At 50.8% G+C, this 25,884-nt stretch overlaps 2 protein-coding genes across 2 annotated transcripts in view; both read right to left on the reverse strand.

The window, feature by feature from the left end:
• The window catches only part of vps13a (vacuolar protein sorting 13 homolog A), a 32,777-nt gene extending 14,001 nt beyond the window's left edge, over positions 1–18,776 (reverse strand). The window contains 42 exon segments of the mRNA XM_062454057.1: positions 40–183; positions 298–507; positions 762–905; positions 1,037–1,221; positions 1,511–1,755; positions 1,916–2,085; positions 2,238–2,362; positions 2,601–2,775; positions 4,915–5,062; positions 5,249–5,556; positions 5,843–6,010; positions 6,131–6,234; positions 6,504–6,620; positions 7,139–7,337; positions 7,461–7,520; positions 7,625–7,704; positions 7,861–8,017; positions 8,425–8,600; positions 8,693–8,774; positions 8,857–9,001; positions 9,260–9,377; positions 9,695–9,827; positions 9,951–10,087; positions 10,292–10,406; positions 10,668–10,869; positions 11,164–11,306; positions 11,434–11,528; positions 11,874–12,006; positions 12,562–12,624; positions 12,778–12,949; positions 13,059–13,165; positions 13,552–13,679; positions 13,866–13,923; positions 14,177–14,257; positions 14,440–14,499; positions 14,606–14,665; positions 15,068–15,177; positions 15,782–15,883; positions 16,065–16,160; positions 16,294–16,336; positions 16,422–16,465; positions 18,580–18,776. Coding sequence (XP_062310041.1) covers positions 40–183; positions 298–507; positions 762–905; positions 1,037–1,221; positions 1,511–1,755; positions 1,916–2,085; positions 2,238–2,362; positions 2,601–2,775; positions 4,915–5,062; positions 5,249–5,556; positions 5,843–6,010; positions 6,131–6,234; positions 6,504–6,620; positions 7,139–7,337; positions 7,461–7,520; positions 7,625–7,704; positions 7,861–8,017; positions 8,425–8,600; positions 8,693–8,774; positions 8,857–9,001; positions 9,260–9,377; positions 9,695–9,827; positions 9,951–10,087; positions 10,292–10,406; positions 10,668–10,869; positions 11,164–11,306; positions 11,434–11,528; positions 11,874–12,006; positions 12,562–12,624; positions 12,778–12,949; positions 13,059–13,165; positions 13,552–13,679; positions 13,866–13,923; positions 14,177–14,257; positions 14,440–14,499; positions 14,606–14,665; positions 15,068–15,177; positions 15,782–15,883; positions 16,065–16,160; positions 16,294–16,336; positions 16,422–16,465; positions 18,580–18,679 — 5,442 coding nt within the window. The 5' untranslated portion in view covers positions 18,680–18,776.
• A 138-nt stretch (positions 18,777–18,914) lies between these two features.
• On the reverse strand, positions 18,915–21,321 carry LOC134015198 (C2 calcium-dependent domain-containing protein 4C). Its single transcript, XM_062454574.1, has 2 exons — positions 21,134–21,321; positions 18,915–20,876 (listed from the first exon to the last, which is right to left on the reverse strand). Exon 2 carries the CDS (start codon positions 20,720–20,722, stop codon positions 19,442–19,444), a length of 1,281 nt encoding a protein of 426 aa, XP_062310558.1. The 5' UTR covers positions 20,723–20,876; positions 21,134–21,321; the 3' UTR covers positions 18,915–19,441.
• Between the last annotated feature and the right edge of the window lie 4,563 nt (positions 21,322–25,884).

Genomic DNA, 25,884 nt, shown 5'->3' on the forward strand with positions numbered 1-25,884 from the left:
GGAGCGTGAGGGTTGATAGTGTAGTGTGTGTGTGTGTACCTCCAGGTTGAGCTGGCTGTGCAGGTTGATGAGGGTGCTCCAGTCCTTGACGTCTCCACAGAAGGAGGACTTGGCCAGCAGCATGGGCACGGTGCGGTGCCCCACCCCTGCCTCCAGCGTCAGGCAGATAGAGCTGATGCTCACCTGCGGGGACGGACAGACAGTCGAATCTAAAGCACCTAACTGGATTCCTGGTTAAAGCAATCCCATGCTGTTCTAACAAGGGTCCACTTGATTTGTGTGTGTTGAGGTGCAGACCTGCAGCGACTCCCCCTGGGGGATGAGGGGGGCCAGGGACTGGGCGTCCTCCTGACACTGATCCTCCAGGAACCAGAGGTTCATCTCCTTCCAGCCCTGCTTCTCCCACAGCGCCAGGGCAGCGGGGCTGTCCTCCTCCTGGGGCGTCTCAGCGGCGGGGCTGAGGACTGACTGGATGGTGATCACCGTGTTGATGATGATGGGGGATACCTGGGGGAGGGGGGGGGGGTTGTGTTTTATGTGTATAGATGATTATATGATATGATGACTTGGTATGATGATGGTATATTAAGTACTGTACACGATAGATAGTACATGACATTTAATTCTGTGTTTTACACTTTCCACTACGCTACCCTTCTCTTAAAACTGTGTTTTACTGTTTCGTATGTGTGTAATGCTCCGGGTGCGGGGGTGTTCAGAGCTGTGAGGAGCTCCTCCGGGCAGCAGGGGGCGCCAGCTACCTTGAGGGTGAGGTCCTGGATGGAGACCTCCATGGCCTGAGGGGAGCCGGTGGGCTGGGAGCTCCTGAAGAACACCTGACAGGGCAGCAGCACCGTGGTCACGTTGTTCCTCCTCTTCTCCCTCAGGAAGGGACAAGCCACCACCTGGAGCACACACACACACACACACACAAACTCATAAACACACACACGTCCGCACACACACACACATATAAACACACACACACAAACACACACTCATAAACACACACACGTCTGCACACACACACACACACCTTCAGGTCTTTGATGCTGGCGGTTATCAGCTGGCCGCCGGGGTCGCTCCTCATCACCAGCTCGCACTCCGTCGTCATGACGAGGGCGGGGGCGTCGGCACGCGTGAGGTCGGCCACGAACACGATCTCAGGGTTCTTCACCAGAACATTGATGTCCATCTTGGACACCACGGGAGCAGAGGACACTGAGGAGGAGATGAAGACACCAGCACTGGGTGAAAAACTACATGGAATCGATCACCTTCCTTTCATTGATGACTCCCTCTCTCCCTCTCTCTCTCTCTCTCTCTCTCCATCTTCATTCATCTACCCATCCCATCTATTCATACAGATCATCATACCGATATTACACAGACCCCCCCCTCCCTCCCCCCCTCCCTCCCTCCCACCCTCCCTCCCTCCCTCCCCCCCCCCCCACCCTCCCTCCCTCCCCACCACCCTCCCTCCCTCCCTCCCCCCCCTCACCCCCCTCACCAGGCTCTTTCCCAGCGTTGTTGCTGCTGTGCTTGGTGCTGCTGGGTCTGGGCGTGGCGGCAGGCCCAGAGAAGCCCTGCTGGCTGGCCTTGAGGAAGAAGTCTGCCACGGTGAGCAGGAAGTCCATGCTGGCGCAGAGGTACACGTCCTGCACCAGCGTATCCAGAGTGGTGCCGTCACGGCCCGCCCGGTAGTTCACCACCACCATCACGTTCTTCTCTGTCCCCGGGCGCATCGCCATCATCCTGGACAGGAAGGGGAGGGGTTATGGGGCTCTTGTGAACAGGAAATGTAGGAGTTTTAGGGAACTCTTGTGAACAAAAAGGGGAGGGGTTTGGGGGCTTTTGGGACTCAGTATTTTACAGATCAATCTTTTACCAAAGTCGAGTCGGTGTGTGTGTGTACCTGGGGGTGACCATGTTGATCCTGGGCCTCTTGTCGTCCAGCAGACAGTTGGTGAGCTTGACGCAGGCCTTCATGGAGCCGTCAGACAGCATGTCCACCAGGGTGGAGATGGTCCCCAGGGTGACCTCAGCCAGCTTCAGCTGCTCATGCCTCGAGTCCAGCACCTGCACCTGAACACACACACACACACACATCGTACAGAATACACAAGTGAGCAGGTATGAGCACGCAGCACAAACACACACGCAATGTTGTCAGACATCAGAGTGTGATAGATGTCTGAATAACATAGTGTACTAGTGTGTGTGTGTGTGTGGTGTACCTCGTTCCCATTAGGAGTGTAGAGCACCAGGGTCAGGGAGTCGAACTTGAAGTCCAGTTTGAGGGTGCTCTTCAGCTTGATGGTCTTCTGGTGCTCCACCACAGCTGCTGTCACCACCGTGGTGCCTGCAGGCCAGACAGGAGCACACCTGGTCACACACCTGGTCACACACCTGGTCACACACACCTGGTCACACACACCTGGTCACACACACCTGGTCACACACACTTGATACTGCAGCACACTCACCTGGACACACACACTTGGTACTGCAGCACAGACACCTGGTCACACACAAAGACCCACAGATAACCATTAACACACCCAGACACACACCCTGACACCCCCCCAGTCTGTCCTCACCGCTGCTGGGGGCGTTGGCCCCGGAGCCCTGGGAGCCCCTGGTGGAGGTGGTGTCGGAGCGGTCAGCCGGGGGGGGCAGGCGAGGGGGAGGGGGGGGCACGGCGTCCGACGTCTCTGCCAGGTTCTCACTCAGAGTCCTCAGGACCACCGTCAGGTCGTCCTGGCTCAGGATCAGCTGCACACACGCACACGCACACACAGGTGTTAACACACGCACACACAGGTGTTAACACACACGCACACACACACACACAGGTGTTAACACACGCACACACACACACAGGTGTTAACACACACGCACACACACACACAGGTGTTAACACACACGCACACACACACACAGGTGTTAACACACGCACACACACACAGGTGTTAACACACGCACACACACGTTTACACAAGTGTTAACACACACACACACGTTTACACAGGTGTTAACACACACACGTTTACACGGGTGTTAACACACACACACACGTTTACACAGGTTTTAACACACACACGTTTACACGGGTGTTAACACACACACACACGTTTACACAGGTGTTAACGCACACACGTTTACACGGGTGTTAACGCACACACGTTTACACGGGTGTTAACGCACACACGTTTAAACGGGTGTTAACACACACACACACAGGTGTTAACGCACACACGTTTACACGGGTGTTAACGCACACACGTTTAAACGGGTGTTAACACACACACACACAGGTGTTAACGCACACACGTTTACACGGGTGTTAACGCACACACGTTTACACGGGTGTTAACACACACACACACAGGTGTTAACACACACACACACGGGTGTTAACGCACACACACACAGGTGTTAACGCACACACACACAGGTGTTAACACACACACACACAGGTGTTAACGCACACACACACAGGTGTTAACGCACACACACACAGGTGTTAACGCACACACACACAGGTGTTAACGCACACACACACAGGTGTTAACGCACACACACACAGGTGTTAACGCACACACACACAGGTGTTAACGCACACACACACAGGTGTTAACGCACACACACACAGGTGTTAACGCACACACACACAGGTGTTAACGCACACACACACAGGTGTTAACGCACACACACACAGGTGTTAACGCACACACACACAGGTGTTAACACACACACACACAGGTGTTAACACACACACACACAGGTGTTAACGCACACACACACAGGTGTTAACGCACACACACACAGGTGTTAACACACACACACACAGGTGTTAACACACACACACACAGGTGTTAACACACACACACACAGGTGTTAACGCACACACACACAGGTGTTAACGCACACACACACAGGTGTTAACGCACACACACACAGGTGTTAACACACACACACACAGGTGTTAACACACACACACACAGGTGTTAACGCACACACACACAGGTGTTAACACACACACACACAGGTGTTAACACACACACACACAGGTGTTAACACACACACACACAGGTGTTAACGCACACACACACAGGTGTTAACGCACACACACACAGGTGTTAACGCACACACACACAGGTGTTAACGCACACACACACAGGTGTTAACGCACACACACACAGGTGTTAACACACACACACACAGGTGTTAACGCACACACACACAGGTGTTAACGCACACACACACAGGTGTTAACGCACACACACACAGGTGTTAACGCACACACACACAGGTGTTAACGCACACACACACAGGTGTTAACGCACACACACACAGGTGTTAACGCACACACACACAGGTGTTAACACACACACACACAGGTGTTAACGCACACACACACAGGTGTTAACGCACACACACACAGGTGTTAACGCACACACACACAGGTGTTAACGCACACACACACAGGTGTTAACGCACACACACACAGGTGTTAACGCACACACACACAGGTGTTAACGCACACACACACAGGTGTTAACGCACACACACACAGGTGTTAACGCACACACACACAGGTGTTAACGCACACACACACAGGTGTTAACGCACACACACACAGGTGTTAACGCACACACACACAGGTGTTAACGCACACACACACAGGTGTTAACACACACACACACAGGTGTTAACGCACACACACACAGGTGTTAACGCACACACACACAGGTGTTAACGCACACACACACAGGTGTTAACACACACACACACAGGTGTTAACACACACACACACAGGTGTTAACGCACACACACACAGGTGTTAACGCACACACACACAGGTGTTAACGCACACACACACAGGTGTTAACGCACAGCCCTGACACTCACGTTCATGGGTTTGAGGTGAGCCTTGATCTCGATGTCTGGGATGAGGTGGTACCAGGAGGAAGCCAGGTTCCTCCTGATGGAGAGGTCAAGGTTCACCGGCTTCAGCAGCTGGATCTCCCCCTGGAACACCCCGCGCTCAAACGTGGTCCTGGACACACACACACACACACACACGATAGAGTTGGGGCAAAACCTTCATATGCACCTTGGCTTGGTGTAAACATATAGGAATGTATATGACCAATGACCCTTTCTCCCCCTAGCAACATGTCACCCTAGCAACACCTGCTCCCATCCTACAGCCTCCCGGTTTTCCCAGGCTCCCAGCATGCACCTGTACAGCTTGAGGTCGCTCAGCGCCACCATCAGGGTGTCCACCACGGGCGGGATGGTCCCGTGCTTGCGCTCGTCCACGGTGGTGAAGCGGTTCTTGGCGGTGACCATGCCCAGGTCGGCCACAATGACGTTGGGGGAGGAGGAGGACTGGGGGACGAACACCACCGGGGCCTTGAAGTCCACGCTCAGGGAGATGCGGCTGCTGCGCTCCGCCAGCTCCATCACCCCCACGGTCGCCTTCTCTGCCGCCTGCACCGTCACCTCCGCCAGAGCCTCCTTCGCTGCCTGGAAGTTGTTGATGAACGCCTGGGGAGGAGGGGGGGTCCATATCGGTGTTTTAGAGTGAGTGTTTGGTGTGTGTGTGTGTATGTAAGACAGAGTGAGAGAGTGAGTGAGTGATTGAGAGAGAGAGCGAGAGAGATTGAGGGTGTAGGTGTTAGAGAGAGAGAGAGAGAGAGAGAGAGCGAGAGCGAGAGCGAGAGAGCGAGAGCGAGAGAGTGTGATAGATGGAGAGAGTGTGACAGAGAGATAGAGAGAGTGAGTGAGAGAGATAGAGAGAGAGTCTAGTGTGTAGGGTGTACCGAGGCCTCACCAGTATGGAGGAGACAAACTTGTTGAGGAAGATGATCTGGATGCAGCCCACAGTGAGGGTGACGCTGGCGTCCACCTTCATCATATCCAGGTAGGCATCGCCCTCCGTGGCGTCCGTGTGGTTCAACATGTGGAAGTCAAACACCTCCTTATCAGCTATGGACACCGTCTGGGACACACACACACACACACAGAATCACTCATAATTAGGAACTATATTGCAACACCTTCATAATCGTCTCTCTCTCTGACTGACGTTGCTGTGGAGGTTTGAACACAAGCGGGTTACCTTCTTGTAGAGGGCCTCCTTGTCACAGTCCAGAATAACGATGTTCCTCAGCTTGGCCAGAACCTCCATCTCCTTCTTCCTCATCAGAACCTCCGACAACAGCCCTGCAACACAGAACACAGAACCTCGCACAACATTCCAGAACCCGGAGTCCAAGTTCTAGAACACAGCCTTGTCACCTGGTGCCTTCGAGTGTTGTTCTTTTCATTCCTACCACAAGATAGCAACCTTGTCCTTTGCAGTATTACAGCTTACCAAAGTCCAAGATGGAAAGGTGAAATATGTGTGTGTGTGTGAAAGACAGAGGACAGTTAGGGTTGGTGACCTGCGAGCGAGCGAGAGAGAGCGAGAGAGAGAGAGAGAGACTCTATACCCTCAATGCAGATCTCAGCTATCCTGGCCTTCTCTCCTCGAATGAAAACCTTCAGACAGTTCATGTCGGCTCTGATGTGCAAATTCACCACGTCCTCAAACTTGGACTTCTTACAAGCTGAGGAGAAGAGGAGGCAGAGATGAAGAAGAGAGAGAGAACATTCAGACAGAAGCATGTGGTGATTCCTCTTCTCTGTCAACAACTTAACAGCGTCCCTTTGATACATCTCCTTTCACAGAGGAACATCAAACGTCAAAAGCTCAGTCTGGCTCGTCACACTCAAGAGACTCAACGAGAATAAAGATCAAACCTAATTGTCTTCGCATGCATTCATTCATACATTCATTACATCCGCCAGCCCCTTTCTTTAATCTACGTCTCTCCCCGGTTTGGCTGAATTGAATATGTTGTTATAAATGCCCTGGAAAACACAAAGTCCATAAAGTCAACTAGAATCATCATGTTAAGCCTGTGTCGCATACTGTTGCATCTATAATACTTATACTACTAATACTTTTACTTATATAGTACTTGTATTACATAATAGTATATAATACTGTATATATCCCCATCACACCAGTATCCTCAGCCTGGCAAGCACAACAACATCCATGATTCATCAGGTGGACAGTTACATGGTTTCTTTGGTACTGTGGACTCTTTCTCCTTCCCCTCCTCATCCCCCTCTCCCTCGTCCTCCTCCGGGATGGTGGGCAGGTCCTCTGGCCCCGCCCCCTTCTCGGCGGAGGGGGGGGGGAGGAGGCTGTTCAGGAAGTTCATGGCGTTGAGGAGCGCCTCTGTGTGCAGGTGCACGTCCAGAGACGAGAAGTTCACCTGGGGGGTAGAGTAGAGTAGGATAGAGTAGAGTACAGTACAGTTTCGATTTGAGAGTTTAAAATGTAATTCAGCAAGAAACAGTCCACAGAATGGAGCCCAGAGAGACAGATCCATCCTCACCTTGATCAGTTGTTCTGTGTTGTTGTAGTTGGACTTGAATTCTGGACCATTTTTATCAGCCTGAAAGAGAAAGACTCAGTTATAGGCACAGTGTGTGTGTGTGTGTGTGCATGTGTGTGCATGTGTGTGGTATATTTCTGTAAGGTGTGTGTGTGTGTGTGTACCTTGGTGTATTCCAGAGTGAGCAGGTCATCCTCAGTGTTGTCTAGAGTAGTGATGAGATGAACCATCTTCTCTTCAGAATCTGAGACCCCATAGGAAGAAGCACATTAACACACACACACACACACACACACACACACACACACACACACACAGAGCATGCAAATAAATCACATAAAACGCCACATCCTCACACACACAAACACACATTCTCACACACACACACACACACACTGACCCATGTGCTCGGGGCTCTTGAGGCAGATCTCCCGGAGGAAAGTGTAGGAGGTCATGTCGAAGGTGCGCAGGCTGAACTCTGTGCCCAGCCCCTCGATGTCCAGCTGGAGCACAGACACCTCCACACCTCCGCTCAGACGACACAGCTGCACCGACACCTACACACACACACAGGAGGGGACAGTGTTGTACGGTACAGTACGGTACAGTACAGTATGATATGGTATAGTACAGGAGAGGAGAGTAGAGATGAGAAGAAAGGAGAGGAGAGAGAGTTGAGAAGAGAGAGGTGAGAAGAGAGGTGAGAAGAGAGGTGAGGAGAGGAGAGAGAGATGAGAAGAGAGGAGAGAGATATGAGAAGAAAGAGATGAGAAGAGAGGAGAGGAGAGAGAGTTGAGAGGAGAGAGAGTTGAGAGGAGAGAGAGTTGAGAAGAGAGAGGTGAGAAGAGAGGTGAGAAGAGAGGAGAGGAATGAGAAGAGAGAGGTGAGAAGAGAGGAGAGAGGAGAGAGATGAGAAGAGAGAGATGAGAAGAGAGGAGAGAGGAGAGGAGAGAGGGTTCCATACCTCATTGATCTCAAACCTGACGAGGAGCTCCGTCATGTTCTTCTGAGGGTCTTTCTTCACCAGGCCCCTCCTCTTGACCGACACTGAGCGCTGGAGCGGACTGGGCATGTCTGGGAAGAAGGGCTGGTCTCCTATTGGGGAGCTGGGAGCATCATAGAACAGATCCTCCTCCGAACCTGAGCACACACACACAGGAAATAAGTGACGTGTGAAATTAGTCTCATATCACACCTGAGGGCTGGGAACAGTGTGTGTGTGTGTGTCTCACCTGAGTCGAAGATGATTGAGGATCTCAGGTCAGCTATAGCTGGTTTCCTGGGGGTTAGCTGAGGCGTGTAGGACTTAGGTGCCTGCAGACAAACACACACAGTTTACCTCAAGTGTGGCTCCTTGATAGACACACACACACACACACACAGGGAGAGAGAGTACCTTGGGTGTGGAGTGTGATGCGGAGCCGCGAGGGGCTGGTCTGCTCTCAGGCAGGGGGATGCTGTCAATCAGAGCCAGCACGCCGCGCACCTTATCATCTGAGATACGCACCGACAGCCGAGGCAGCTCCCCAGACACCTTGAACCTGGACCACACACACACACACACACACACACAGTGAAGGAGTGAGGGAGTCAATGAGTGTGTGTGTGTGAAAGCGACAGAGAGGGAGAGTCAGTAAGTGTGAGAGAGAGACTGAGTGAGTGTGTGTGTGTGGGAGAGAGAAAGAGTCAGTGAGTGTGATATAGAGAGTCAGTGAGTGTGAGAGAGAGAGAAAGAGAGAGAGACAGGGAGTGAGAGAGTGTGTGTGTGTGTGTGTACGTGAGCAGGGACAGAGTCGTACTTGGGCATGCGAGGGTCGGACACCACCATGGCCCTGCTGAACACCACCTTCAGGTCCACAGGCTCCAGGATGTGAAGCGACGACTTCTTCAGCTTACGGGCGTTCTTCCAGTCCCCGTCTAACACAGGAGCATCGGGAGGGACTGAGAGGGTGTGTGAGTTTAACTGTGTGTGTGCGGGTGTGTGTGTGTGTGTGTGTGTGAGTGTGTGTGTGTGAGTGTGAGTGTGTGAGTGAGTGTGTGAGTGTGTGTGTGTGTGTGTGAGTGTGTGTGTGTGAGTGTGTGTGAGAGTGAGTGTGTGTGAGTGTGTGTGTGAGTGTGTGTGTGTGAGAGAGTGTGTGTGTGTGTGTGTGTGTGTGAGTGAGTGTGTGTGTGTGTGTGTGAGTGTGTGTGTGTGTGTGTGTGTGTGTGTGAGTGTGTGTGTGGTGCCCCCCTACCAGGCTTGCTGTACAGCAGCTGCAGGCTGCTGAGCTGCACGTCGAAGCTGTCGTAGGCGCGGGACATGAACTCATCGATGGTGCTGCTGCCCACCGACAGCTGAGGAAGCCCCTTCCTGCTCTGACTGGTCACCTGCACACACAGCAAGCCGGACACAACATCAAGAGGTCGCAGGTTCGAATCCCCCGAAACGCCGCTTTGGAGACAACACCCTCTTTAAAACGCCCTCGAGGAACCCTCCTATCCTCGCCTGACCTTGAAGTGTCCCAGGTCCAGCAGGACGACGTTCTGGGTGCCGCTGTAGAAGCCCGTCTGAGGGATGATCACGTAGGACGCCATCAGGTTGACGTTCAAGTCCAGAACCTTCTGGGTCTCGATGACGTACAGCAGACCTGGGGAAAGGAGGTGCCGGGCGTATAATGAACGAGAGAGCGAATCGAGCGAATCGAGTCTGTGCGTAGGATAGAGAGGATGTGTAAACTAGAAAAGTGCAACTGACTACAGATGGAGAGCGTGGGTCTTAGAAGGAAGTCTGGTCTATGAGGCTGATATCCTGTCCTGAGGAAAGCAAACAAGTCACACACACACACACACACCTGTGGCGGTCCTGTCTCTGAACTGCTCCAGCTTCATCAGCGTGGCGTTGGTTAGTTCGTCCAGCTGAATGTCGTCAGGGGGCATGAAGAAGGCCGACATGCCGTTCACTGTTATCTACAGGGCAGAGAAACACCCTGTCACACACACACACACATCTTTGTATCACAAACACACACCTCTTCTCTCTCTCTCACACACACACACACATCTTTGTATCACAAACACACACCTCTTCTCTCTCTCTCACACACACACACACATCTTTGTATCACAAACACACACCTCTTCTCTCTCTCTCACACACACACACACATCTTTGTATCACAAACACACACCTCTTCTCTCTCTCTCACACACACACACAGCCAGACTCACAGCGTCGTAGATGATCTCCAGGGGCTGGGACTGGACCTTCAGCCTCTGGTCGGCGCTGGCGTCCAGGGGGTTGGTCTCAAACAGGATGCTCAGCAGGGGAGTGCCCGTTACCGTGGCAGCCTTCCTCGACGACAGCAGCGTGGGCGCCACCCGGTTACTGGACAGCCCGGTCACCTCAAACAGACTCAGCCTGGCAACCAGCCTGGGGGGAGGGGTGTGGGGATGAGGAAGGAGGTGAGGGGAGAGGAGGAGGAGATGAGAGGAGAGGGTCAGAGAGAGGGAAACAAGAGAGATAGAACCAGCAGACAGACAGGAAGAGAAGGATATAGACAGCACAGGAGAGACACAGACATACAGAGGGACAGGCAGGCAGACAGACAGGATAGACAGAATCAGACAGACAGACAGACAGACAGACAGACAGACAGACAGACAGACAGAAAGCCAGCCAGCCAGCCAGACAGACAGACCAGACAGACAGAACCAGCCAGCCTACTTAATGGCCTGAGCCCCAGGCCTCTGGGTCAGCAGGGACTTCAGCTCCTCCACAGTCAGCTTGATGATCTCATCCTTGTCCTTGCTGTCCTTGATGGACACTGACAGCTTCTCCATGTGGAAGTCGACCTTCATGTCCTCAAACTGCAGGCCCACATCAACAGACACTTAGTGTGTGTGTGTGTATCTGTTTTCTATATAACTCTGCCTCTCGTGTGTATCTCAGCACTACAAGAAATCTGGACGGGGCTTAGGATTGGCAGCCACTCACATTCTTTGGCACGTTGGGATTGACAGCCGTCTCGCTGTATCCAATGGCAGTGTAGAGTTTGGACTTCTCAGCAGGTGTCATCAGCCCATCAAACCCTGAAGGGGCGGGACCAGCCGGGAGAGGGGCGGAGCCGGGTCAATAGAACAGAGAAGGTGACAGACAAACACACAAATCAATATCCAGATGTAAAGTGCCTCAGATGTGCCGGGGAGTCAGGTGGCTGAGTGGTTAGGGAATCGGGCTAGTAATCAGAAGTTTGCCGGTTCGATTCCTGGCCGACCAAATGACGTTGTGTCCTTGGGCAAGGCACTTCACCCTACTTGCCTCGGGGGAATGTCCCTGTACTTACTGTAAGTCGCTCTGGATAAGAGCCTCTGCTAAATGACTAAATGTGAATGTATTGAGAGTATGTGGTGTCACGGGGGTGTCCCGTGTCTCACCTCCGGTCTTGACCTCCTGGGCCTGGGTGGCGCCCTTGCCTCCCCAGCCCCACGCCCAGCCGAACCAGCTCTGAGACTCCTCCTCCTCCATCTTCAGCCCCGGGCGATAGATACGGAGGCCTGCCTTGCTGGCCTGGGGACAGGAGGGAGGTGGAGGGGTGGAGAAGGAGAGGGAGGAGGGTGGAGGGAGCATGGGCAAGGGGAGGAGAGGAGGAAGAGGGGTGGAGGGGCAGTGTTAACATCAAAATCAATCTAAGTACCAGTGTGAATCTCACCCTAACCAGCGGTCAAGCAGCAGCGCAGGCCAACAGCTGAGTCTCTGTGAGCTGTAACAACTCGACCACAGAGTCTCAGGGAGGTCACATGACACATCGTCCACAGAGCTGTGAAGCGACCACAGCGGCAGGCTGGGACAGCGGTTAGCTGTTGACACCATGCAGACCAACAAGCCCTGACGGCACTCACTGAGGAAGTCTACACACACGTTACTGGGGTGTGTCAGGAGAAGATGGCGCCGCTAGGTCAGATTTGAGACATGATAAATAACAGATGTGTAGAAAGAGACGACCGATAAGAGAGAGATAAGAGAGGAGAGAGTAGAGGAAAGAGAGATAAGAGAGAGAGGAGAGAGATAACAGAGGAGAGATAAGAGAGAGAGGCTGTGCTGCTCGCTGTGTTGTTGGCATACCTCCATTTCAGCCTGCTGTCTGGCCAGAGTGATGTTGAAGATATCCAGCGTCTTCTCGTGTTCCTGAACACACACACACACAGAAACACACACACACAGAAAGACAAGAGTATTGATTTAGCCATTTAACAGATGACTCACATGGATAATTGTCCATTACTTAATGTCCATCATCCATCAAAGGCTGAGAAGATAAAGCCAGGAAGAGGAGAGGACCTCCAGTTCCTTGAGCAGGGTGTCTGGGGGCTTCTTGCTGGTGATCTTCTCCTTGTAGCGTTCCCGGTAACGTTTCACCGTCACCCGGTGACGCTTGATGTGTTTCCATGACCACATGTGCAACCGGGGCTTCACATCGACCTCCATGATGCCCGTTATCACGTACTGCCACCTGGATATGGCACACACACACACACACACACAGATATGAGCATATCCGAAAGCAGAGTGATGCAGTATGAATCCCAGAGAGCTCTCTCTGCTTGGTAAAGGGTTCTGACCATTGGAAGGCGTTGGTGTGAACGTGGACTCTTGGACGGTACTTCCTGTATGGAAGGTTGCGTGACATCATGTCCACAGAGCCCAGCAGCTCCAGAATGCTGATGTACTGGAAGGAAGAGGAGAGGGGGAGGTCAGGGGTCAGATAGAGCATGATCACACACAGACAAAACGTCCAGCTCGGCTCTCAGTCTCCCTCACCCTCCCTGTCCTCCCTCCCACCTACCCACCCTCCCTCCCACCCTCCCTCCCACCTACCCACCCACCCTCCCTCCCACCTACCCACCCTCCCTCCCTGTCCTCCCTCCCACCTACCCACCCTCCCTCCCACCCTCCCTGTCCTCCCTCCCACCTACCCACCATCCCTCCCACCTACCCACCCTCCCTCTCACCTACCTACCTACCTACCTACCTACCCTCCCTCCCTCCCTCCCTCCCACCCTCCCTGTCCTCCCTCCCACCCTCCCCATGTTCTCCCTCCTTCCTCCGTCCTACCTGGGGTCTGTTCAGCTCGATGGCCACCTCTCTCAGTTTGACCACCAGGTCCACCTTGGGCGAGGAGAAGTCCACATCGGACCGCGGGTTCATACGCAGCTTGGCGTTCGCTGTGATTGGACGAAAAACTGCCACGAGGATACAGGGAAGATACAGTGATTGGTCAGCCTGATCTTGCAGTGATATTTCAGCAAAAACAATCAGATAATGATGATAATAATAGGCTAGTTTGGGCTATCATCATCCATGGATGACTGCCTGACCATGGAGCATTTGACCCAGGGGATGAGGTCACAATCGAATGGTGTACTCACTGAAGTCATGGTTGCCGGGGAGGGAACACTGGGCGGTGATGCTGTTCTGGAGACATAGCTATGGTAACCGGAGACAGAAAGAAGCAATTAGTTTAGAGATGGCAGATAATGCCACACACTAATTAACACAAACACACACACAGGCATGTAGAACACAAGCTAGCTCATACAGATACACACACACTCTCACAGAACACACATACAGATGTTTACAAGCTGAGTCACCAGTACACACACACACACACACACACAGACAAACAACACAAGCTTGCTCACACAACACACAGGTAAATGTTGAGAGGGTGACTCACCAGGGCCTGATCTGGGCTGTGGTTGGAGTAGAGGGTGGAATTGACATTCCAGTAGGCAAACAGGTTGTCCAACTGAACGAGCTAGAGACAAAATCACGAACACACAGAGATATATTACAGACAAGCCTTCCTATCCCACGACCACGCCTCATCACAACTGAACTGTGCAGTTACAAATCCATGAGCAAATACAGATGTTATAATGTAAGCTGTACAGACAGTTCAATGTGCAAACAGTAGCTGTGGTAGCAGGAAAACGCTACCTTGAAGAAGAGCTTGGCTTTCTCGTTCAGGAGACAAGGCTTCCAGTTTGCGTCACACGTCTGTGGGAACACGACAGGGTTCAGCTTAGGGTTAGGAACCAGAAGCAGCCACAGCCTCAGACAGCCCAGTGTTTGAGCAGGATCATACTCTGAATGTTTACTGTACCTGCAGGCTGAGGTTTTGAAGGGATACCCCGAAAGACAGAGGACAGTTAGGGTTGGTGACCTGAGAGAGAGAGAGAGAGAGAGAGAGAGAGAGAGAGAGAAAGAGAGAGAAAGAGAGAGAAAGAGAGAGAAAGAGAGAGAAAGAGAGAGGATAAGGGGAGAGCAAAATTGAGAGAGAAATGGAGAGGGAGAAGAGAGACAGAAAGGAAAAAAATAATATTATATAAATAGACAGTAACAAATATTTGAACAAGTAATTGAAAAGTTGCAAAAATTACCATTTCTTTCCACTATTAACATACAGTTAGAAATTTCCTGTTCTGATAACCTGCATTTTTTGCATCTATGCACATGAGGTCAACTAAATGAATAAAAACGTAAAAATAACGTTGATCTGAGCCCAGGAAGCAAAACCCTCCAGCTCTTCACTTCCTGAACGGATAACGGAAAGGTAGACACTCACGTCATCCTCGTAGCGGACGTGGATGTTGGAGATCTTCACCTGCAGGTTCTTGATCACCTGGGTGACCAGCTTCTCCACAAAGGTGTCCTGCTTTTCCAAGGTGGGGTTTTCTGAACGGCAGGAAGAAACCCAGGTAACGGCTTACTACCAGGGTAGTGTTGGGTACATCTATTTATATGACACCTAGTTAAGAATCACTGTGTTGACCATGCTTTATATGATACCTAGGTAAGAATCTCTGTGTTGAACATGTTTTATATGATACCTAGGTAAGAATCACTGTGTTGAACATGTTTTATATGATACCTAGGTAAGAATCTCTGTGTTGAACATGTTTTATATGATACCTAGGTAAGAACCACTGTGTTGAACATGTTTTATATGATACCTAGGTAAGAATCACTGTGTTGAACATGTTTTATATGATACCTAGGTAAGAATCTCTGTGTTGAACATGTTTTATATGATACCTAGGTAAGAATCTCTGTGTTGAACATGTTTATATGATACCTAGGTAAGAATCACTGTGTTGAACATGTTTTTCCCGTGTATTGATCCCTTGATTTCTCAAAGATCAGGGAACTCCTGGTGATGCATGTTCCATGGTAGTTTTAGACACTCAGAGAGGTCATACTTATAAACACAGTGCGCGTTTTTTATCCTTGAGCGTAGAGCTTGGAGGCTCTTTCCACAACAACCTCCGTGACCTCTGACCTTGCTCAGCGGCCTTCTGCTTGGTATCCTCGATCCTCTGCAGCTCCCTCTGACGCACCTCCTGCAACTGCTTGTCCTCCTTCTCCGCATCGTACTTGATACCTGACACACACACACACACGCGTAGGTACACACAAGCACGTAAATACACACTTGCACGTACATACATGAGCAGTACACACACAAACACAAATGTATACAGTGCCATATTCGGGTGTATCTTCCTGTGTGAACGAGATGAAAGAGAGGCACTTCCTGGTCATACTGGACGGGGGTTTCTTACTGGCTGTGGGCACGATGAGCAGGTAGACTCCATCCAGTGTCGCCTCCACTGATTGGGTGTACAGGTTCTTCCAAGGAATCTTAAGCTCCAACCGTCCTGAAAAACAATCACAGAGCGTGAGAGAAAAGGAAATATGGAAAGTTGAGAGAAACAGAAGAGACGTGACAAATATCAAATTTTTCACTACAGAGGTGTAGAAATCAGGTCAATATTGGACTCCAAAACTTACCTATATGCCCTGCTCTCACTTTGAAAGGAATGTCCAGTTGACTCTGAAAGAACAAGCGCAACACCATCAACAAACCTGAGGAAACCCACACAAAAAAAGTTCAAACATGAAAATGACAAAGAACCTACCAAGGCATTCTCCTTTATCTCAAGATTTCTCAGCACCGCATTACCTGAAGAAACAGGAATATGTGTTATCGGTGTGAGGTATTTCACTATGTCAAGTACATTATCGCTGCTATTGACATTCTACTTTGCTTATCAAGGTTTATCTAAATGATAACAGTTTTGTAATAAGCTTCAACTGTCTGTCTGCCAGGAACATATCAATGATTTATTCCAAATTATTAAAATCTTCAAGAAACACAGAATTATAGCATTGTTGAGTGTGAATGTATGCGTGAAAAGAAAGAGACAGTGTATGTGTGTGTCAGTCCTCGGACAATTCAATTCTATGAGCTAATCGGGATTGGCCGACGCCCGCGCTCAAGAGGCCAATATTGGGAGTAGCATGTACCTGCTTGAATATTGGCGCTCCTCCGCGTGTCAATTTCGTAATTCTAGATGCTGACGTTAGTGGGTGCTGTTACCGTTAACGTTACCGGAGAGAAAAGGTAAGACTTTTTTCAAAGCTCCTTGTATTTAATTGGCCCTACTTAACAACATACGTTGGGTTTAGTCTAACGTCTGTATAATTGCACTGGATCCGGTATTTGAGTGCGAGTTGAGAATTGGGCTAACGACACTAGCACAAACATTGCTAGTTTACAACACGTTTTACTATTTTGTACGGGCGCCCCCAGCCACCACTCCTCCCGATTAGGGAAACATTTAACGTTATATTTTTGTTATTTGGGATGGTTTTTGGACGCGCATCAAGTGAAGCCAAAGGTGAAGCCCTTTAGCTTTGAAAACGGAAGTTTTTTCTTCATGTTTTCAAAACCTTTCTCACCCATGACATAAACAAGTGAAAACTACGAGTTGCAAACTAGGTCATTTTAAAATTCATAACCAATACAGCAGTGCAAGTTATAGCCTACAACTACACCAAAGTAATATCAAAGCAATGGCTCTACGAGACAAGATACTTTCCTATAATTCGTTTAGTTTGAAGAGCCGAGCTCCGGTCACAAACCGCAGTGGAGACAACAAATTATAATAATTGGCACTGCTCAAAGTCCAGGACCTTGCTTCCTTGACTTTTACTAATTCAAATCTATTTCGCTTTCTGTTAAATTGCTGTCAGGCTACTATCAACCGGCTTGCTGCAACGCTGTGTAAAGGTCTGCACCTCCAGGTAAGATGACCTTTGCCAAAGGCTTTGGTGACGCAGTCCCCCTCTCTGTACTCAATGTGTCCCACCAAGCAACCCACCCAGCCCACATAACCCTGCCCATACCTACCCAGCCCAGACTAGCTCGGCCCCCATAACCCTGCCCTCCCCAGCCTAGTCCAGCTAACCCAGCTCAGACTATAGGCCTGACCAGCCCAGCCTGGCATTATTCAAAGGATCGATCTCATCAAAGACTAATAGTCCACTGAGAGCTTTACAACCAGGTCTCAGGTTTGAGCGGTCTCTGACTGAGCATGTCTCAAAGCAAACAGTACATTAGTGGTAAGGGCACAGCAGGGAAGTTATCAGGCTGCAAGTTAAACAGTCTTTTTCTAAACCACTGCTGTCCTGTGGTGACTAGGTCAGTAGGAGATAGTTGCGTGTCAGTCATGCAAGTTTTGACATGTTCTTACATAACAGGAAGATAAGGTGGGGAGATAGAGGGAGGGAGAGAAAAAAGTGTGGAGGAGAGAAAGAAAGGCAAAATGTTAGCTTTCTAATCCTTACTGTTTTGGCAACTAGGACAAGGTTGAGCTAAGGTACCTCAAAATGACATCTAGCTGACAAGCTAACCGGGACTTCGCCATGGGACAAGGAACTCCACCGGGTGTGGTCACTTGAGTTCCCGAGACCTGAACGTCAGCTTTAGTCTGTAGTATTATATTAAATCACCATGGTTGTAAATCACTTTGCTACTGCTAGACTAGCTAGTTTACGTTAATACTACAGCTACAGTAGCTAGCTAGGTTAGCTACGTGTGCAACGTTGTCTAGCTGCTAATTATTATATGAAGGCAATATACAAATTATTGACACTGACGGCTGATTCTACAGTGGCAATGCACGACATTAGTTAGTGCTAGCATTCTGGCTACAGCAGCAACATGATGCATATCTCAGATACAACAAGCTGGTTAGCTGGCAAGTCAACCTCCGTCAAAAACAAGCGTATTACCTCCCCATATGCCGAGCTTGAGTTGTGAGCTATCGAGGTTTACAACGTAGTCCCCTAGAAACCTATTCAGGACATCAACAACCACGCTTTCGAAGACCATGTTGCCGTGGCGTTCACCTCTCAGTCACCATGTTTACGTTCACTTTCGACTGACTCGCTGGTCTGAGGACGTGGGGGTGTAGTTCTAAATTATGCGACCTCGATTAGTAAACCAGAGTATTCGTGATGGGCGGAGTCTTAGTTCTTATCGGAGAACTAAGCCCGTGACGGCAAACCACGTGGTGTTAACATTTTCTAGTAGAAAAAACCGAGGTTGACCACTAGCATACTTAAACAATTTTATTGCTTATAAGTAAATCACAACAGTAGAAGTAGGTTCTCAATGCAAATCTCCCCATGATGCTGCTTTGACTAGTGTCAGTAATAATGTAGCAGCAATGTTTTTGTTCTAGACTAGGTTATGGGGATGCAGATCAGCTGACCATGGTGTTAAAGGTACAATACTTAACGTTTAATTTTTAACAGAAAAAAATCGTTTGTCCCCTATAAACATCCTGTTCCAACCAATTCCAACTTTCATCATTGGCTTGTTTTGGGAAACCACTGTCAATCAAAAGCGTTTAAATTCAGACAATAATTGGTGGCACTGTTTTTTCACATTCAACATTCTTTTTACCATTACCAACTGCAGCTTTAAGCGACAAATTAAGTAAAACGACAATAGCAAGCTATAACATCCACACAACCAAGAAGTTACACATAACAGGCCCAATAGCAGTTGAAGGGGAAGAAACAGGCCACAGGACCACTAAGGGGCAGTTAAAACTGGTCTCTGGGGCGTATCTGGTTCCTTAGGCAGTTCTTAATCAAAGGGCAGCAGCTGTGCCAGGGATTCCGTGGTGACCCCCAGCACTGCCCCCTTCCTCAGGGCGGAGTGGCCGGCCTTTTCCAGCACCTTCACCCTGAGCTCAAGCCCCAGCAAGTGGTCTGGGCTCAGGTCCGTGAAGAAGAAGTCCTCGTTGAACACGGGGCGTCGGCAGTTCTTGATGACGGCGCTCTCCTGCCTCTGCAGCTTCCCGGGGGTAAGGCTCAAGCTCAGGCAGCAGTTCAAAGGTCGCAGGTCGCCGTCGACCCTCAGGCCCTCCACGGAGACGACACGCACGCGCACCGTGGACAGTGAGGGGTCCACCGGGGAGGGGGTGCGCTCGGCGGAGAGGCGGACCCCGCCACGCCCCGTTAATGGGAGGACGCGCTCCCGCCGCGGACGCTCCTGGCAATGGAGGATGTCCAATGGGAAGAGGAGGGGCGGGGCCAGAGAGCCGAGGTTGGGGATTGGATGGTGGGCGTGGGGGAACGGCTGGGGTGAGACTCCCCTCCTCCTCCTGTTCTGTCTGGGGGTAAAAAATAAGCATGACAGAGGGCTCCCTTGTGGAGGAACCCCCATGCAGTGGCCTGGCTGGAGGAGGGGGTCTCCCTCCTCGACGCCCTCCAGCACGAGGGTGAGGGCGGGGCTGGAGCAAGACTGCGTGAGGAGGGGGGAGCCGAGGGGGGTGGAGTCGTCAGACGAGGGGGTGTCGCTCTCGGTGCTGCCCGTCTTTGATAGGCTCTTGAAGGAGTTTGTCAGCCCGGATTGGATGTTTGTTTTGGGGAAGTATCTCTCTGGCGCTGCCCTGGTGGTGGTTTTGGGTAGGGGCAGAGGCAGGGATCTGTCCAGAGTGAGGACAGGATGGCTGGAGTGGAACAGGGACTCTTTGCGTCTGGTGTTCGCACTCTCGTGCATCCCCGCGAGGCCGTATCCCTCAGCGGAGAATGGCGGGGGCTTTTGACCCTTCTGGGCTTCCGTACCGCTTCCTACCCGGGCGTTTTCTCTCTGTGGGGTCCGATGCGGGGATCCAGAGGGTTCGAGGCTGATCCTGGGGCTGCGTGGCAGGGCTGCAGTTCTCTGGCTGGCCAGCAGGGGGCTCCTGGTCAGACGAGGGGGCAAGCAGAACTCGGGGATGTTGCCTGGCGTCAGGATGTTGCTGTGTAGCTTGTTGGAGAGGCTGGTCTTGGCTGAGATGTCGTCCTTGCTCTTGTCCACATAGCGTCCCAGCTCCTGGGGAATGTTCTCCAAGCCCTCCCTGATCCTCCCCACCAGCCACATGATCCGGATCTAAGGTTCTCCGGTTCTAAGGTTCTCCAGTTCTAAGGTTCTCTGGCTCTCGGGTGATTATGGACTTTGTGGGCTACCTTGTGTATCCCAACAACGACTGTCAAGTTGTATCTTACCACAGTTCTGGGGTCCTGGAAATGTCCCGCTGTAAAAAGGAACACAGGCCGATTAGTAAGCCTTGGATCAGGCGTCCTCACAACAGTGATTCCTCTCAGCAACAATTCATTTACATTTAGTCATTTCCCAGACGCTCTTATCCAGAGCGACTTACAGTAAGTACAGGGACATTCCCCCGAGGCAAGTAGGGACACAACATCAATTTGCACGGCCAGAATCAAGCCGGCAACCTTCTGATGAATAGCCCGATTCCCTAACTGCTCCCTAATGCCCATGAACTCTTACCCGTGGTGACTGAAGAAGACTCCTACATCGGTACATGTAGTCCAAGGCTACCATCACAGCCAGCAGAGTGGATGTCTAGCTCTGAAACAGATCCGTGAAATTCCCCGGTAGCACCTGTCGGGTGTGTTTTACGTGGTGTGTAAAAACCGGTGTGGCTGGTCTCTGGAGCGTGCGTGTGTGTGAGAGAGTGAAAGCAGTTTGTTTCTAAACGGGTGAAGGGCAAACTGTGAGGGTCTTTTAAAGTCTAATGTCACTGTGCGTCACTGGCCAACTGCCCCCACATCCTCTCAGGGAGCAGCTTTCCTCCCCCACCCCCCTCCTCCCCAAACACACACATACACACTCTCACACACACTCTCACACACACACACACACACTCTCACACACTGTGATAGGAATATTATTGATAAATACGCAGAGGACATATAAATGTGCTATATTTATGGTTGCATTTAATAAAGCTTGGCTCTCGCCTTGTGCAAATGGCATATCTGCGTTTCGGTAAACGGTCCCTGTTGGGTAAGATATGGCCAGCCATAACACACACACTCACACCTCACCCATTGGGACACAGTCACATGAACCTTCCAATTCAGTGATCCTGGCAGAGAACAGTAGATTATAAATTGAAAAAACATCCTTTTTTTCTTCTTTTTGTGCCTATCGATACTCCGTCTTACCTGTGTGTCGCATAAAACATTAACTAGAGTTCTGGAACATTCCACAAGGCTTCAACGTTCTTCAACTGCAGCAGAAACAAAAATGCAGAATGCCAGCTCGCTGTATGATGTCATCACCCCCCTGACTGTTGAATTGCCCCCCCCCCCCCCCCCCCCCCCCCCGTGAGCTTAAAGAAAACCGCTCTAGTCCCACCACGGTCATGTTCTCCAAAGGACCACTAGAGGCCAGGAACGAGCTGTGTGTGTGTTCAGTCTCGTTTTCTATGCCGTGTGTTTAGTATCACACTCAATCAAAATGATTTTCAGATGATCAGGTACCGGTATATACTCTCATCTGTTACTGCCTCACTAATAATTAGTTAATAGTTTATAGATTTGGATCATAGATGAGAATTGCAGCAGTTGGTTAATCTAATACTGCAGCGGCATCAGTCTCTCTTCCTTACTCTGTCTCTCTTTCTGTCTCCCTCTTTCTTTCTCACACACTGACACACACACACTGACACACACACTGACACACACACACACACACACACACACACACACTGACACACACACAAACAAACACGCACACTCTAACACACCCACACACTGACATACACACACACTAACACACACTGACACACACACACTGACACACACACACTGTGTCTTGTCTGTATGCTCCCTCTGCGTAGTCTCGTAGCATGTTTGCCTAATTTAAGACAACAGCAATTAGCTGATCCCGGGAAACAACGTGCCCGTGTCAGGTGATGAATATGCAGAGGGGAGAGAGGGGAGGGGAGGGGGAGAGAGGGGGCCGCGGAGCTCAAGGGTCAGGTGACTTTTTGTGGGAGTTAAGATGGACTTTATTAGGCCAATAAAAACCCAGAGTGCTTCTTCTAACAGAGAGATAAATGTTCAGGCCGTCGCAGGAGGACCTTCTCGCTGGACCTCTGTCACCGTCTCAATTAACGCTAACAAGAGAACAGACAGAGGTAGCCAAATCTCTTCCCTCCTCCCCTCCTTTCACCTCCCCCTCCTCCCTTACCCTCTCCTCCTTCTCCTCTTTCCTCCCCTCCCCTCTCCTCCCCCTTTCTCCTCTCCCTCCTCCCGTACCCTCTCCTCTCTCCCCCCTCTCCTCCCAATTTCTCCTCTCCCTCCTCCCGTACCCTCTCCTCTCTCTCCCCTCTCCTCCCACTTTTCTCCCCTCCCTCCGTCTCCTTCCCTTGCCAGTTCGATTCCCGGCCGTGCAAAATGACGCTGTGTCCTTGGGCAAGGCTCTTAACTCTACTTGCCTCGGGGGGAATGTCCCTGTACTTACTGTAAGTCGCTCTGGATAAGAGCGTCTGCTAAATGACTAAATGTAATGTAAATGTTAAGACCTTGAAAAGGGATGTCAGGCTTCAGTTGCATTACATTTAGCAAACAGACTTTACAGGCACACACACACACACACAGACACACACGTCCCCTCAGGGCTGGTGTGATGGATGCGAGCTTCAAGTGTGTGTAGTAACTCATCCCTTTGTCTAAATGAAGAGTTCAGGTCTAGGTCAGAGGTTTAAACTTCATCCTCTCAACAAAGAAAAAATTTACCCAGTTAGATTTCCACTTTGTGATAGAAAGTTACGAAAAGAACTAAAGGAGAGACAAACGTGGGCTGGTGTCCAAGATGAGAGGCCACCCTGACCCTAATTCAATCCATAATAAAGCGCAATAAAGTCTAATAACGTGGAATGATTTGGTCCATTAAAGGGGCACAGACGGTTGGGAGATGGTGGGCGGCGTCAAAGAACCTTGTTTCTGTGAAAGGACGACTGGAGACGATCACTTCAGTTTGGAGTTAATCTGTGGAGGAGGGAGTGAGAGGATGGGGGGAGAGGGGAGGGAATGAGAGAATACGAGGGGGGGAAGAGAATTGTGAAGGTAAAGGAAGAGGGATGGAAAGAGGGAGGGAGGGAGGGGGGGAGGGGAGGATTTATGGTCGGAGAGAGAGAGGAGAAAGGAGATGAAGAAAGGGGGTCGGAGTGAGGGAGAGAGAGAGACATAGGCGATAGACACGTGCCGCAGAGAGAGAGAGAAAAGTGAGGCGATGGTAGAGAGAAAAAGAGAGAGAGAGAGAGAGAGAGAGGTGGAGGCAGCAGAGAGACAGAGAGGGGTGGAGGCAGCAGAGAGACAGAGAGGGGTGGAGGCAGCAGAGAGAGAGAGAGAGGTGGAGGCAGCAGAGAAAAAGAGAGAGAGGTGGAGGCAGCAGAGAGAGGTGGAGGCAGTAGAGAGAGGTAAAGTCAGTAGAGAGAGTGGTGGAGGCAAAGAGGTGGAGGCAGCAGAGAGAGAGGTGGAGGCAGCAGAGAGAGGCGGAGGCAGTAGAGAGAGAGATGGAGGCAGTAGAGAGAGAGAAGGGTGGAGGCAGCAGAGAGAGAGGTGGAGGCAGGAGAGAGAGAGAGAGGTGGAGGCAGCGGAGAGAGAGTTATAGTTCTCTCCTGGTCTCTTCAGCTGACCTGTCGTTTAGCTCCGCTCCACAGACAGCTTCTCTCTGTCGGCACGGCAACGTTTACGTCCTCCAGATGGGCTTTTCATTGGCCTGTGGCAGGGGTGGCCGACACGCTAGCGACCCGCCTACCAGCCACACAGGGCGGGCATAGAGACACTGAGCAGCAGCCATTGCCTCTGAGTATCAGCAGATGTGCGCTTGCTGTGAATCACAAGTTCAGCCGGAGCACTCTGGAGACAGCTAGCCTTGGGATGTTGATAGCTCAGGGGTGGAGCGCTTGACTACAGACAGGCTCGGCTCCGGAACTAATCGGATGGGAGGGCATTTGGTTTCCACACGGTGGTGTTTTATATTAAACTCTCTCGTAGAACCTCTTATAGCTACGATGTATATGGCCCCCCATTGGAGCTGACCCTGAGACCAGACCAAGAGTTTCCGGATGAAAGCATCTGCTCAATGAATACTTTATTATTATAATCTCTCTGACAATCCAGAGTAGTCTGGTATAGGAGTTTGGTTGGTGTGATGGGTCAGACAGTTGGTAGATGGTGATGACTGAACCGAAGTGAAAGCATAATCATTAACTTGGCTGTACTGCTATAGGGTCATGATCAATGTTTATGATGATATGACTAAAGGAATGGGGAATCCTACAGTTTGTCACTTGTCCGGTTGTCCGGATTACTGTACAGTGTGTTGGCAACAGGTGCTCCCCTATTGAAACCCAACTGGTTACAAGGTGATCCGTTAGTGTATAACGTGTAATGACAAAGTAATTAGATGGGTTCTGAGATGTCGTCTCTCTACGTTAGGTCATGCCTCTCCAGGAGGTCAAACGTCAAACGTCAGGTGTGTCTGGCTGGAGATGAAAGCCTCTTAGGAATATTATAATTTCATTAGTGGGAAGCGAGGGGAAAGGTGACGCTGCCGAGATCTCTCTCTCTCTCTCCTCTCTTCTCCTCTCCTCTCCTCCTCTCCTGTGCCATCTCTGTCTTGTGTCCTCCTGTCCTCCCTTCCTTCCTCTCTTCTCCTCTTCCTCTCTCCTCCTTCCTCTCTTCTCCTCTTCCTCTCTCTCCTCTTCCTCTCTCTCCTCTTCCTCTCTCTCCTCTTCCTCTCTCCTCCTTCCTCTCTCTCCTCTTCCTCTCTCCTCTTCCTCTCTCTCCTCCTTCCTCTCTCCTCTTCCTCTCTTCTCCTCTTCCTCTCTCCTCTTCCTCTCTCTCCTCTTCCTCTCTTCTCCTCCTTCCTCTCTTCTCCTCTTCCTCTCTCCTCCTTCCTCTCTCTCCTATTCCTCTCTCCTCCTTCCTCTCTTCTCCTCTTCCTCTCTCCTCCTTCCTCTCTTCTCCTCTTCCTCTCTCCTCTTTCCTCTCTCTCCTATTCCTCTCTCCTCCTTCCTCTCTTCTCCTCTTCCTCTCTCCTCCTTCCTCTCTCTCCTTTTCCTCTCTCTCCTCTTCCTCTCTCTCCTTCCTCTCTCTCCTCCTTCCTCTCACCTCTTCCTCTCTTCTCCTCTTCCTCTCTCCTCTTCCTCTCTCTCCTATTCCTCTCTCCTCCTTCCTCTCTTCTCCTCTTCCTCTTTCTCCTCCTTCCTCTCTTATCCTCCT

This window comes from Osmerus eperlanus, chromosome 28, assembly GCF_963692335.1.
Source record: "Osmerus eperlanus chromosome 28, fOsmEpe2.1, whole genome shotgun sequence".
Lineage (NCBI taxonomy): Eukaryota > Metazoa > Chordata > Actinopteri > Osmeriformes > Osmeridae > Osmerus > Osmerus eperlanus.